Raw genomic sequence first — 13,287 nt, forward strand, 5'->3', positions numbered from 1 at the left:
ATTATCAACGTAGAATCTGAATATCATATCAGAAAATGTCGCAAATCTGACATTTACCCGACCAAATAGCAAAAATAATTGAATACTTTTCGCAAAAACTTTAAAAATCGATAAAAATATGTAATATAGATATTAAAGAGACTTTTTATATAATATTCATAAAGATTTTCCAAAAATATGATACCGCAAAATTAAAAAAGTGACGTCTTGAGTGGAGTCAAAGGTCGAAATTGCTAGCTAAATGTTTTTTTAGCGAAATTGCGTATTGTACGTTTTTTTTCGCAAAACGAAACCCTTATGAATAACTTATCACTTTCTACTTTACTATTGTCATTGTTTCAATATATATTTATAAACTTCGCCATGATTCATAAATTTTAAATCCGAATTCAAATTTAGAAGGCTAAAAAATGACATTATATTTTATGGTAAAATACGATACCGATATAATTTAAATACAATACTGTTAAAATTTTAAGAATGATTTATTCTATAGCATTATGGATATTTTTGTGATATACACTTGAAAGAATTTCAAGGTGTTCTCAAAAATATCAGTAATGAAATAGAATTTTTTAATGTCTGTTCAAAGCATTCATCCAAATAAATTCGGTGAATTGCGAGAAAACTTCAAATACTACATCGATGCATATAATGCATTGTATCAGCTAAAAACTGAAAATGAAGAAGAATTAAACAAGATTTACAAAATGATCAATACAGAATTGATCGATTCAAAGAAATGATCACCAAAAAAGATTATGGAAGATATTTTAAATATCATTCCGTATAATAATCGCTATGCAAAGTCATATTTATCTCTTGCCAAATTCATATCTGATGATTATCATGTGGAAGATGTCAAACAAATTGCACCTATCTCTAACTACCTGTTTTATAAAGAATATGGAATTAAATTAAACAAATCTGATGCTTTTGAAAAAATTAAATCAGAAAACCTCAATATTCATACAGATAATACAATTTACAAGGCAATTATGTATAACGACAAAGAAACATTCATCTCATTCACAGAAAAAGAAGGATTTGATAAAGATCAAATACTTAACAACAGTTTGTATCCATTATTGATGCATGATTTTTTGGGATATTCATTACTTGAATTATGTTGTTACCTTGGAGCAGTTGATTGCTTCAAGTTTTTAAGAACGAAATTTAACTCATTAATTACTGATACATGTCAAGAATTTTCATTTTTGGGAGGAAATCAAGAGATCATGAATGAATGTTTGAAAATTAAAGAACCAAATTATCAATGCATGAAATATGCAACCATTTCACACAACATTGATTTTGTTACATTCTTGGTGAATGAATACGGTTTTAAAATCGATTTAATTTGTTGTGGATTGTATAATAATCTTGAATCATTTTTAGTTTATTTCGATCAAACTAATGATGTTAACAGATGTTTTGTTTATTCGACGTTGTTTGAACTTCCATCTCTTTGTGAATATTTCCTATCACTTGGTGCAAATATCAATATAATGGGAGAATTTGGAACAGGTCTTCACATTGCAGCACGGTATAATTGTGTAGAGATAGCTGAATTTTTAATATCGCACGGTGCAAAAATCAATAAAAAGAAATCTGAAGGAGGCACACCTCTCCATTATGCCGCACAATATAATAACAAAGAAATAGCCGAATTTCTAATCTCCCATGGTGCAAACATCAATAAAAAGGATGATTTAGGGAGAACCGCTCTTCATGATGCAGCACGGTTTAATAGTAAAGAAATGGCTGAACTTCTTATTTCACATGGTTTAAATATCAACGAAAAAGATGAACATGGACAAACTCCTCTTCATGATGCAGTACTGAATAATAGTAAAGAAACTGCCGAATTTCTTCTTTCACATGGCGCAAATATCAACGAAAAATATGATGAAGGGAGAACTGTTCTTCATGATGCAGTAATGAATAATAGCAAAGAAATGGCTGAACTTCTTATTTCACATGGTGTAAATATCAATGAAAAAGATATATATGGATATACCCCTCTTCATGATTCAGTAAAAAAGAATAACTTTGAAATGACCGAACTTCTTGTTTCACATGGTGTAAATATCAATGAAAAGGATAAACATGGAAAAACCCCTCTTCAATATGCATTAAAAATTAATCATAATATTGCTGAACTTCTTATTTCACATGGTGCAAATATTAAGAATGCACCCAAATGTGTGTTAATTTGAGAACTGGGCATGGATATATGCAATTTTGAGGAGTTCTAGGGTATTATCAATGAATAATCGGTAGGGAAAAAATCATTCAACTTCTCACTAAAAATGCAATTATAATAGTTAACTCCAATTTTTTTTCCTCAAATACTCAAAATATATTTAGATTAAATTTTAAATAATCGTTTTTGGGCGTTTTTTGCGCCCCATGTAAAACCCTATTAGTGTTCCTGCATGATTCTTTTATCTCAATGTAGGACACTAATCGAAAAAAATCTAACAGGATAAATCACTTTGAATCACATAAAATGTAAGCGTGACTTTTTCCCTCAATTTTTGTAAAATTTGAAGTGAAAAAAGAATTACAATTTTTGCAATCTCTGCTTAATCATAAATTAAGTCTGCATATACCCGTGTGACATATACTTCAATTTTGTTGTTTGAGATTAATTTTCAATGATGCTTCACGGAAAGTTGTCAGAAATTTCAATTAAAGTCAGATTGGTGTACTTTTGAATCAAAAATAATCGTCTGAATGAGATTTTTTTTAAACAAAAATGATAAGATATAAACAAGAATATATATAATAATTTATTAAAATTCAAACAAATTCTTCTATTTGCGATGGAGCAATTGTCCAGACTTCAAGGAGAGCGTCTTCAGAAACAGATGCCAATGTCCAAGGCGAATCTGGACACCAATCAAACGCAGTGATTGCAGCGACATGGCCGTTATGCGCAAAAACAGTTGGAATTTCAGCCGTTGTAGTATTTCTGAAACTCCAAATTGTAATTGCTGTATCTTGTGAAGCACTTGCGATAATATCGGGTTCTATTGGAGACCATTTGAGAGATGTAACGCTGCTATCATGAGCGTGAACATTTGTGAAAGGAGTTCCTGGATTTCTAATATCATACATTGAAATAATTCCTGTAGAGGAACCTGTAACAAATAAGAATGGATGATGATTAGAGAATTGTATCGAGGTAATTCCTGATCCAAATTTAAGGGTCTGTTGTGAATTTGGATCTCTTAAATCTAAAAATATAGCAGATTTTCGTCCTTGGGCAATAAAAATCTGGTTTGTATCGTTTTGGTTTATCGAAATATCTAAAACTGGTCGATCTAACGCAAGAATTTGTGTTAATGAGGAGTTATGAGGGTCAAATTGGCAAACTGTATTGTCTTCGAAGCAAAATAATGTATTAAATGGTGTTTTAGGCGATGAGTGTGTAAAATATGCTGGTGAACTAACTTGTTTTGAATATGTTTCTGTTTCTGTCAAAATTGAAATTGATTGATTGGTTCCAACGAAAATGTTACCTGCTCTATCTGTTGTGCAGCATAATACTTTGCCTTCTAAAGGTATAATACGCTTTTGATGTAATTTTCCCCATTCTTGATTTGGTTTTGTTGGATGAAACTCTGGAGAGTTCTTATTAGGAAAGCATGCTGTCCATAATGAAAGAGATGAATTTTGATCGCCTGGATGGGCCATAACTAGTCCATAATAAGCAGAATCAGAAATAAAATTTGAATTTGATGTAAAATTCAAAGATATTGGCCGACTCTGTTGTGCATGAACAATTATTCCATCGTAAAACTCATGCACATGATAACGCCATTCAAAAAAATCACGGACAATATCACTCATATTGAAATGATTGGAACCATAAATAAAATTTCTCGCCCTTTATATTTTATCATTTTATAAAAATTTGTGTTCAATATTAATATGAATTTGGATATGCTATTTCTCACTAAGTATTATTCCCTTAATAACTCAATGTTTTTTATAAAATAAATTAAATTGGAGATTGAAATTATCAAATTGAGTGCACACTAGTATGTATATTTTCACGGAAAGCAGATATCCTTGCATTTCTTAGCAGTGTTAATGATATAATATGTTAAATATTTCATCTCAAAATTGATTTCATTATAAATCTTATTGAAACTTGACTATTTTCAAATTACTGAGCATTTACATTTACTTATGACAAATTAGCAGTAATTGTTTGACATTTCCACATCAATTTGTCAACCACCGAAAAAAATCAAGATGTTTTAGCTTATAGAATGAAGCATATGTTTGTATGTATGACAATCATATAAATCTTTTAGTCAATAAACCCTTGTAACATCTAATTTTGAGAAATGAAATGTAAAATATTTGAAAAAAGTGACGCTGAATTAGAATGGTGAAAGCTTATCAAGGAAATAGTCCTGTTTTTAATTCAACGGACTGTTTCCTTCTGATAATTATATCATTCTTCGCATTATTCACAAGATTATGGATGATTGCAGAGCCTTCAAAAGTTATTTTCGATGAAGTCCATTTCGGAAACTTTTCTGCATGGTATATTCAAAATCGCTTTCATTTCGATATTCACCCTCCTCTAGGCAAGATGTTAATGGGATTTATTGCCGGAGCAACTCAATACAAAGGAGATATTGATTTCGCAAACAAGTTTGGAGAGGATTACCACGTAAATGAACTGTTCTTTGTATCTCAGAGAATCACTCCTGCAGTGTTTTCAGCAATGACAAGCCCTCTTTTGTTCTGCGCAATGCGATGTTTATCAGTTCCTTCATTTTTCGCTGCATCAGCCGGATTGATACTTACAACAGATATGTCTCTTATCGTCGAAGGTAAGTTTATACTGTCAGATGGAATGCTTCACTTCTTTACTTGTCTACATATTTTCGCTTTTTGTCTTTTCATGAACAAGGCAACTCCATGGCGAACAATATTCGCAGGCGTTACAATGGGCGCTGCCATGGCTTGTAAATACACAGCATTAGGTCTAATTGCTGTAGATGGAATGTCTCAGCTTGTTTGGATAATAATGCACTTCCCACCGATCATAGATATAATAGAGCGTGGTACTTTGATGCTTGTGCCTGCTTTCTTTACCTTTATTTCCGCTTGGATTTTACATTTCGTTATTACACCTTACACAGGCTACAACTCCGAATACATCAACGTAAATCATGCTTCTACCCTCATACCATGGGGAAAGGAGAACGTTACTTACTGGGGAAACAGATTAATCGGATCCGGATTTATTGAACGCATAATAGACTGGAATATTGTTATGAATAGAATCAATATGAGATCAGATATTCCTCACCCTTACGAATCATATCCAAAATACTGGCCACTTTTGATGGATAAATATGTTGGTTTTTATCATGCTCCAAATAGGAATATTCATTGTTTGGGCTCACCAGCAACATATTGGCTATCATCTGTTGCCATAGGATTGACTTTTGTCGCTGCATTATTTAGAAAGATTGATTGGAGAAATGTTTTGTTGACATGGGCCTGGGCAGTGTCATATTTCCCATTTGTCCTCGTTCCCCGCACAATGTTCATGTACCATTACTTAGTTCCTTTGATGTTTGCGATTATGAATATGTGTTGTCTGATTCACTGCGCATTACCTGAAGGAATAAGCGACTCTGTTATGATGCTTGTTCTTGTTGTATCTATTGCTTGTTATATCTACTTCCGACCTTGGATTTACGGTCTTGAGTGTCCAAGTTGTCCAACAACCCACATGTGGTCTCACCACTGGCACAAGGGTTATGACAAACCTATTTACACTGACATTCTCAAGATGTATAATACTACGGAAAGATATGCAACAATTTAATTTTATTTTTTTATTTATTTGATAAATATAAGTTTATGAGTGAAAATAATCGATGTTTTTAAAATTGCTTATTATTGTATTATGTTATTTTAAGTTTAAAATTGAAAAATAGTTGCGACACTTTTACGGGCTTATTTATAAGCCCGTAAAAAGTGTCGCAACTATTAAAATATATATATTCACTTTTTAATCGTCGTTCCTCTTTTGAATATATTAATTGCAATTTTTTGATATAAAATTGCAAAACTATTATGTTCCTAAGCATTCTCAAAATCAAAGATATCCGGATTTAAATAAGGAGAAGGGAACTCAAGTATGCCTATGCGATAAATGAGAAACATATCTAGGAATTCATGGAAACAGAGGGTATTTCTCTACTATTCAATTATGAAAAACAGCATTTTAAAAATAAGACTAAGATTTAAGTGAGATGTTTAGTGATGAAAGAAAAACACAAAGAAAAGAAATATATTTACTATGTTGAATGTTTTCTTTGATTTCATAAATAATAGGAATATCTGCGGGACATAGAGCAGTTGAAAAATGAGAAAAATTATGAGTAAATTCATTTGTGATAGTATTTGTAAAGGTAACTGTTCCCCATGTTAATGGAGAATTGTTATCAATGTAACATCCATCTAATGTAATTTTACCTCCAAAATAATACCAATCAAGATTGTTATTTATAAAACTACTATTTTTGATATAAACTAAACCATAAAGAATACCTCCAACATTGTTATTTAAAATGTTACAATTTCGAATTTCAAATGTTTCTTGAGAATTGTAATGAAATAATTTATAAGCACCCGTACCCCCACTTGTTGAATTAGAAAAAGTGGAAAATGAACAATTTGATCCTTTTGAAAATGAATCAATTTCATAAAAATCTCTATAATATATTTTCGAAAATGAAATGTTGATTGATTTAATTTCGATTTGGCCGTTTATTAAATAAAGATTATAATATCCAAGTAAACTTTCATCTCCACTTTTACTAATAGAGGAATCATAAATATAATTTTTGTAGGTGTTACTTTCACTAACATCAATTTTACAGTAAACACCTTGTGTAGTTTGTGAGTTTACTTTAGAAGCGAAACTGCAGACGCGATCTTGAACAAATTCGCCTTCTTGTTGATAGAAAATACAACCACCTGCTTGACTGTTACTACAGTTATTAAATGTTGTAGTATCAATGAGGAATTTGATTGTATTTTTTGTTGTATTTAAGTAAACTGAACCTTGTGTGTTTACTTGAGTGAAAAAGCATGATGAAACATAATAACTGTTTTCATCTGCTGTAAGTTTACTATGATTGTTTGTAAAATTTTCGTATGATTCTGTGTTTGGATAAAATTCTGTCCAATCTTCATGAATTTGAATTCGAGTTGCATTGTAGAATTGATGTTTAAAGAATATTGAATAACATTCATTTCAAAAAAAGATTTATGAAATAGTTTTTATCCCCTATAAAAGGGAATTTTGCTATTCCATAAATTTTGGATAAAAAAGTGTCATTCGGAATTTTTCATAAAGTGAAAGAGAATGTGGAGCCATAAGTATAAGGAGAGATGGTACTCAAATTCTTAATTATGATTGCGTTCTTCAGTAATTTTAAATGACGATTTCGTCTTTCCTTTTGAAATTTGTCAATTACCTAATAATAGAGGAGTATCTATCATGTTTTCAAGTGATTCTTTTGATAGGAAGAAATAAAATTAAAAGATATAAAATGTATTTGAAATATCACATGTAAATTGAGTTGAATCATTATTACAAATATGAATTATTTAAATAAATTTTTTATTGATTCAAAACAGATTTAACAGCTCTTCTTTCTATCAATTGGAACTCATCTATATTGTAAATATCAGTGAGAGGGAAGAACGACACTCCTGATGTTTTATCGATGTGAATGCAAATATCTGACTCACTTATACCAATAACGAGTCCAACTCCAATTGGAGTCTTCACAACATCATCAGGGAGGAATCTTAATCCAACGAAATCTTTCGTAGACACAGAAACAAACAAACCATTTCCAACTTTAGAATAATACATTCTTTTTGCAGGTAAATCAGCTCTAAACACTATTTCTGCATTCTTTAGATTATCTATTGGAATGTATTTTCCTTCTCTATCATTAGCCATTGTTTCTACAACAACTTGTTTAGTTTCTTCATGTAAACCAACAAGTGTCACTTTTTCACCATTTTCCAAAATTATTACATCTCCAGGGATCAAATTTGTATTTTGGAAAGCGGATGAAGCAACATTGATTCCATCGAAAATCACTGGATCATCTGATATTCTTCTAATCAATCCCAAAAACGGCCTTTCCGTGGAAGCAACACCGCCTCCCAACGCTAAAACATCATCAGTAATTAAATACCATTTTTTGTCAACTTTTCCGATTAATGTCGCCAAACCTTTTTTCGTTAAAACTCTGTCTCTTGGCTTGTACTCGTCTGTTTCCAGGCAGGACACTTCAGCATCTACAAGACTATTAGATAATGTCGTGAACGTCTGTTTGATTGAATCTTTTGACTCCCTTCTGACGACCATTAATTCATTAGGAAAAGCAAAATTAATTGTTTTGTCAATCGGATCTTTGACGACGACATTGATACCGAAAGAACCAATGATCGTGCAATAAGAAGTGTTCTGCAATACAAGATCATTGATCTTCAAATTGAACTCGTCTAAAATGCTGCATGGTTCTAATTCAACTGGATAATCGTTTCCGTTTATCGTCATGTATTGAATTTTTCTATCTTTTGGAGTTACGACTTTAAAGAGGTTGTGGATGGATCGGACATCCGGTTCTGAGACTGTTACACAACCATTATCTTCAGGATACTTGAACCATAACGCTCCGCCGAATACTCCGACAACTTCTGCGAAAGAATTGAAATTGTCTTGGACTTTGTCGCCTGGATAGAATCCAAATGCTCTAACAGTGGCTGGAGATGTGTCTACTTGTGTATTTATGCCACTGCGAGTTAACATTGGAGATATAGAATTTGTATTTGGCCTGGAAATGAGTTTTACGTTGGAATAAAGTTCATGGAGAGACTTAACGATGTAAATAGAGTTCTTGTTGTCTTCGTTGTTCTTCAAAATAACTCCATTTGAATAAGATCCGACAACTGTGAACGATTTTCCTTCCATTTCGACTTTATCGCCTGGTAAGAAGCCTGACCATATCAGTCCTCTATCGGAAATGTCAACAGATATTGGTTGGTCGCTTGCTTCCATTTCAAATAATTGCGGTGAGAATTTTTTGCGTCTCATTCTCATTGTCTGCTCGAGTTTGAAGTATTCACGACCTGGATGTACCGGGAAACACTCCAATCCTTCTGCAATTATGATATGAGAGCATCCGGCACAAGCCCACATAATTTTGTGGCCTTCTGCTGCTGTTGCTCGAGAAGGAGTCGTAACTTTGTCGATGGATGTGTTGCAGAGTCTGTAGGCGTCGCCATCTCCGCAAGTATATAATTCGTACTTTTCTGTGATGTATGCGACAAATGTATCACCAATCGTAGCCATTAAAACTGGATGTTCATCCATTGATGCTAAATGAACGAATGTATTTGATTTTTTGACATTTGGAATTCCGAGTTCGCCAAAATTGCTTGTTCCGGCAACATAAACACGGCCACGAACATCTATGGCGATTGAGAGTAATGAATATGCGAAAATTCTTTTGATTGTTAATCCATTTGCAAAATTGACTTTTTGAAGGACTAATGAGGACCATTTCTTTCCCATACCGCATGATTTCGAGTGTCCCATAACCCAAAGATTACCAGTTGTTGATAATCCGAAGATTTGGTTCTTTCCTGCTGCTGCATCGCATAAAATATCGGGACATTGGCATGGTTTAGCCGTTCTCGATTTCTTGTACCAAACGTAAAGCTTGCCTTCAGTGCTAATTCCTAAAATATTGTCAACACCGCAAACTACATAAACAATACTAATTGATTTTAAGCTTTCTGGTATTAATTCGACTGGATCTGGGCCCCATTCGAAGCCGCAAACAAAAACTGTCTTGTTTTCTGTTAAAATTGCTGTAATTTTATCGCCACATGAAACCCAAATTGGTTTTAATTCGGATAATGGAAGAGATAGCGTTGGTTCTAAGCATGCTCCAATGCCTGGACCAAGTTGACCTTCGTTATTTTCGCCTGAAACGTATATTTGATGATCTCTTGTTAAAAAAACGTTATGCTTCCATCCACAAGCAAACATATGGATAGGAGGTAATTCAGTAGCTATTCTACTTAGTAAGTTTGTGTTAGCACGACGTCCAAGTCGTCCTTCTCCAGCATATCCTGCGCTGGAGATAACTTGATGCATAAATGAATATTATTAATTTTGATTTTGGATTTTGTTTGCTAATTATATTTATATTCTAATTTATTTTATTCCAAGTCCAAAATTTTTCTAAAATCTGTCACTTTTGTTACAAAGCAATCTTGTTTTTGATTGATCTTTTCCCCTCGTTAATCAATAACTACAAACCCGCACTATGGAAGCCGCATTACCTTGAACTCCTTCATCAAAACTCCTTGAAACAAAGACAAAAACTGTTATCAAATTAATTCACAAATCCAAATAAGGTAGTCACAAAATCTAAGTAGTGAGGCTCTCAAAAATTGAACCGTACTCCATACAAAATTTGTGTACCCTCACTACTTAGATTTTGTGGCCTTCAATTGAGAGGTTAGTTTTGATAGAGCACGTTATAAAATTAAAAGGGAAAAATAAATAAAATTTAAACATTTAATTATATATAATGTAAGGAGTGTAATTCCAAATTTTCTAAAAACTATTCAAATTTGAGCGTTTTTTTGGAAATAGTAAATCTAATATGTACATCTAATAACAACATGATTCATCACCTTTTCAAGCTCTGCAGTCAATTTTTTGAAATTTGATTGAAATAAATGTAGCAAAAATTACATTTCATTAGGGAATATATGAGTTTCTCTGGAAACAGGCTGATAAATTTTAAAATTTGTCCAATCAACATGAATGCATTGAGAAATTTGGATTGATTTTCTGGTAGAATCTTGAACAAAGGTCAGGTATGAGGGGCTTCCAGGGGCTGCGCCCCTTCTAGCCCTAAGAAATTTTGCCCAAGACCCAAGAGGAGGACCGAACCCCAGCCGACCAGCCGGTGACAAAACCAAAACCGTTGTTATTTACATCATATTAATGGTGTCACTTTTAAAAATGTCACTTTTTGTTTCACTTTTCACAAATTATATATGTTTTCATGCTTTGTCACTTTTCTGTCACTTTTCGGGTAAAAACATTTTTATTATTATATATAAATGAATTTTACAAAACCACCGTTACCGTTCTTTGGAAATAAGAGTAGATGTAAAGATATTATATTGAGAGAACTTAAGAAACTACCGAATGGTCTAACATTTGTAGATTTGTTCGGTGGAAGTTTCTATATATCCCATTTATGTCATACAATATTCCCAGACTCAAAGATTATATGCAATGACTTCGACAACTATATGGACCGTCTCAAACATATTCCAGACACAAACAATATATTGAAAGAGTTAAAAGAAAAGATACCTATAGGTAAGATGGAACGTATACCATTAGATAAGAAAAATATTGTGAGAGAGGTTTTGAAAAAAGCAGAATATATAGACTGGGATAGTATATCTGCTAGACTATTATATAGTGGTTCTATAAGAGTTCATGACATTGAAACACTTATGTCAAAAGTTTTATATCTTAACTATACAAATGTTTTCAAAGAGGACATAGAAAAATATATTGAGGGTATAGAGTTTGTGAGATGTCGTTGGACAGAGTTGTATGAAAAATATAAAGACAAGGAAAATGTTTTCTTTATAGTGGACCCGCCGTTCTTTAACACATGGGATTTTCAATACCAAGTAGACTGGACTTTGAGAGACTCTTTAGAAACTTTAGACGTTATACATAACCATCCATGCTTTTACTTTACATCCGATAAAAGTGGTTTGGAAACCGTTATGAGATGGTTAGAGGACATACATGACTATGAGTTTAGATATGACAAGATAGAATATGAGAGAGGTCCTATAAACCGGAGAAAGTGTCATAACAAAGAAATTTTATTAGTAAGTAAATGTGGTTTGAAATAGGACTACTTGTTTTAGGTTTTTTCCATTGTGTCATTTATTTATTTGACGTGGCAGAAAGTAGAGAATATGAAGATGAACCAATGCCTGCAAATGTTCAGCATATGTACTCGTAAGAGATATTTTTATCTAATATTAAATGGACGCACAGAACTTAGCGAATGCACAGCAACCTGGACAACCAAACCCAGAGAATATTCCAAATGAAGTTAGAATACAAACTGCAATGGCAAACTATGGTCAAGTGCCAACAGATGTACAAATGCAAACTGCCATGTCAAATGACGCTGCGTTAGGTTTGCCACCATGGTATGCAAATATGAGATGGAAAGAGTTTTATACAAACCCTGAAGTGGGATATAAACAACTTTATGCAGATGACGCGAACACAGGAGTTGACCCAGAATATGTTTTCTACCAGAGGAGAAACAGAATGTATGAGCTCCAGTTAAAGAATGCTATGGAACTCAACAGGAAACGTAAGAGACTAGGTGGACATTAGATTTTTACATATAGTAAAATGGGTTTCTTCAGTAGTATTGGAAACTTCTTCAGAAGAGTTGGAAGAGGTATATGGAATGGAATAAAAACCGTAGGAAGAGGAATTTGGAACGGAGTCAAAAATATTGGTAAAAGAGTAAGTCAGTTTGTTGGTATTATACCTAAAGACCCTGAACCAGAAGAACAAGCTCCTGTTTACAACAGCCTGAACCTGCACCACAGTCTAGTTGGCAACCAAATCCAACACCTCAACCGTATTAAAAAATTATATTTTTACCGTTCGATAGTAGTTGTATATGAAACTAAGTTCTAAGTAAAACGCATGGTATAATGGAATTATTCTTTTTCTTCCATCTGTAGTAAACCATACTTGAAAGTCTGAAATACTTCCACTTGGTGGTTCGTATAACTTTGTAGGTTTTTCGTAAAAGTCATTTGCCAAGCATAAGAAAGAGTTTTGGGCGCCAGAAAATGAAGCATGAACAATAATAGCAGCTGGGTCGAAAACATTTTCATATGTTCCATTAGGGTTTTCGACTTCATAAAAGTCTGGGTGTACTGGATATGCTGCAGGCTGATTTAACATCCTCATAAATCTATACCATGCAAAGTTGTTATATTTTGTAGAAATATAAACGTTTTCTCCAAGGTCTTCTATTCTATTGATTTTAACAGTTGCATTTTTCCTGTCATAAATAATATCGAGATGGTACTCTCCCTCGTCAATGTTATACTGGTTTGCATATTCGATATAGATATTGT

The 13,287-nt window shown here is 32.8% G+C and overlaps 7 protein-coding genes across 7 annotated transcripts, besides 1 other annotated feature; 4 read left to right on the forward strand and 3 right to left on the reverse strand.

Moving 5' to 3' along the window:
* Nucleotides 1–578: 578 nt before the first annotated feature.
* TVAGG3_0520750 (protein ubiquitination) lies at nucleotides 579–746 on the forward strand (the record flags this gene model as incomplete). The annotated part of the gene is made up of 1 exon (XM_001307716.1): nucleotides 579–746. The coding sequence occupies one exon, from the start codon at nucleotides 579–581 to the stop codon at nucleotides 744–746; it is 168 nt and encodes a 55-aa protein (XP_001307717.1).
* Nucleotides 747–761: 15 nt separating this feature from the next.
* Nucleotides 762–2,219, forward strand: TVAGG3_0520760 (ankyrin repeat and SOCS box-containing protein 4 family; the record flags this gene model as incomplete). Its single annotated transcript, XM_001307717.1, has 1 exon — nucleotides 762–2,219. The coding sequence occupies one exon, from the start codon at nucleotides 762–764 to the stop codon at nucleotides 2,217–2,219; it is 1,458 nt and encodes a 485-aa protein (XP_001307718.1).
* Nucleotides 2,220–2,614: 395 nt separating this feature from the next.
* Nucleotides 2,615–2,713: a mobile genetic element.
* A 28-nt stretch (nucleotides 2,714–2,741) lies between these two features.
* On the reverse strand, nucleotides 2,742–3,865 carry TVAGG3_0520780 (chromatin organization; the record flags this gene model as incomplete). The annotated part of the gene is made up of 1 exon (XM_001307718.1): nucleotides 2,806–3,858. The coding sequence occupies one exon, from the start codon at nucleotides 3,856–3,858 to the stop codon at nucleotides 2,806–2,808; it is 1,053 nt and encodes a 350-aa protein (XP_001307719.1).
* Nucleotides 3,866–4,399: 534 nt separating this feature from the next.
* TVAGG3_0520790 (dolichyl-phosphate-mannose-protein mannosyltransferase protein) lies at nucleotides 4,400–5,906 on the forward strand (the record flags this gene model as incomplete). Its single annotated transcript, XM_001307719.1, has 1 exon — nucleotides 4,502–5,863. One exon carries the CDS (start codon nucleotides 4,502–4,504, stop codon nucleotides 5,861–5,863), a length of 1,362 nt encoding a protein of 453 aa, XP_001307720.1.
* Nucleotides 5,907–6,274: 368 nt separating this feature from the next.
* On the reverse strand, nucleotides 6,275–11,072 carry TVAGG3_0520800 (ubiquitin-protein transferase protein; the record flags this gene model as incomplete). Its single annotated transcript, XM_001307720.2, has 1 exon — nucleotides 7,670–10,228. The coding sequence occupies one exon, from the start codon at nucleotides 10,226–10,228 to the stop codon at nucleotides 7,670–7,672; it is 2,559 nt and encodes an 852-aa protein (XP_001307721.1).
* A 1,091-nt stretch (nucleotides 11,073–12,163) lies between these two features.
* On the forward strand, nucleotides 12,164–12,526 carry TVAGG3_0520810 (uncharacterized protein; the record flags this gene model as incomplete). The annotated part of the gene is made up of 1 exon (XM_001307721.1): nucleotides 12,164–12,526. The coding sequence occupies one exon, from the start codon at nucleotides 12,164–12,166 to the stop codon at nucleotides 12,524–12,526; it is 363 nt and encodes a 120-aa protein (XP_001307722.1).
* Nucleotides 12,527–12,790: 264 nt separating this feature from the next.
* Nucleotides 12,791–13,117, reverse strand: TVAGG3_0520820 (uncharacterized protein; the record flags this gene model as incomplete). Its single annotated transcript, XM_051237209.1, has 1 exon — nucleotides 12,791–13,117. The coding sequence occupies one exon, from the start codon at nucleotides 13,115–13,117 to the stop codon at nucleotides 12,791–12,793; it is 327 nt and encodes a 108-aa protein (XP_051095033.1).
* Nucleotides 13,118–13,287: the final 170 nt, after the last annotated feature.

The sequence above is a fragment of the Trichomonas vaginalis genome, chromosome II, assembly GCF_026262505.1.
Source record: "Trichomonas vaginalis G3 chromosome II, whole genome shotgun sequence".
Lineage (NCBI taxonomy): Eukaryota > Parabasalia > Trichomonadida > Trichomonadidae > Trichomonas > Trichomonas vaginalis.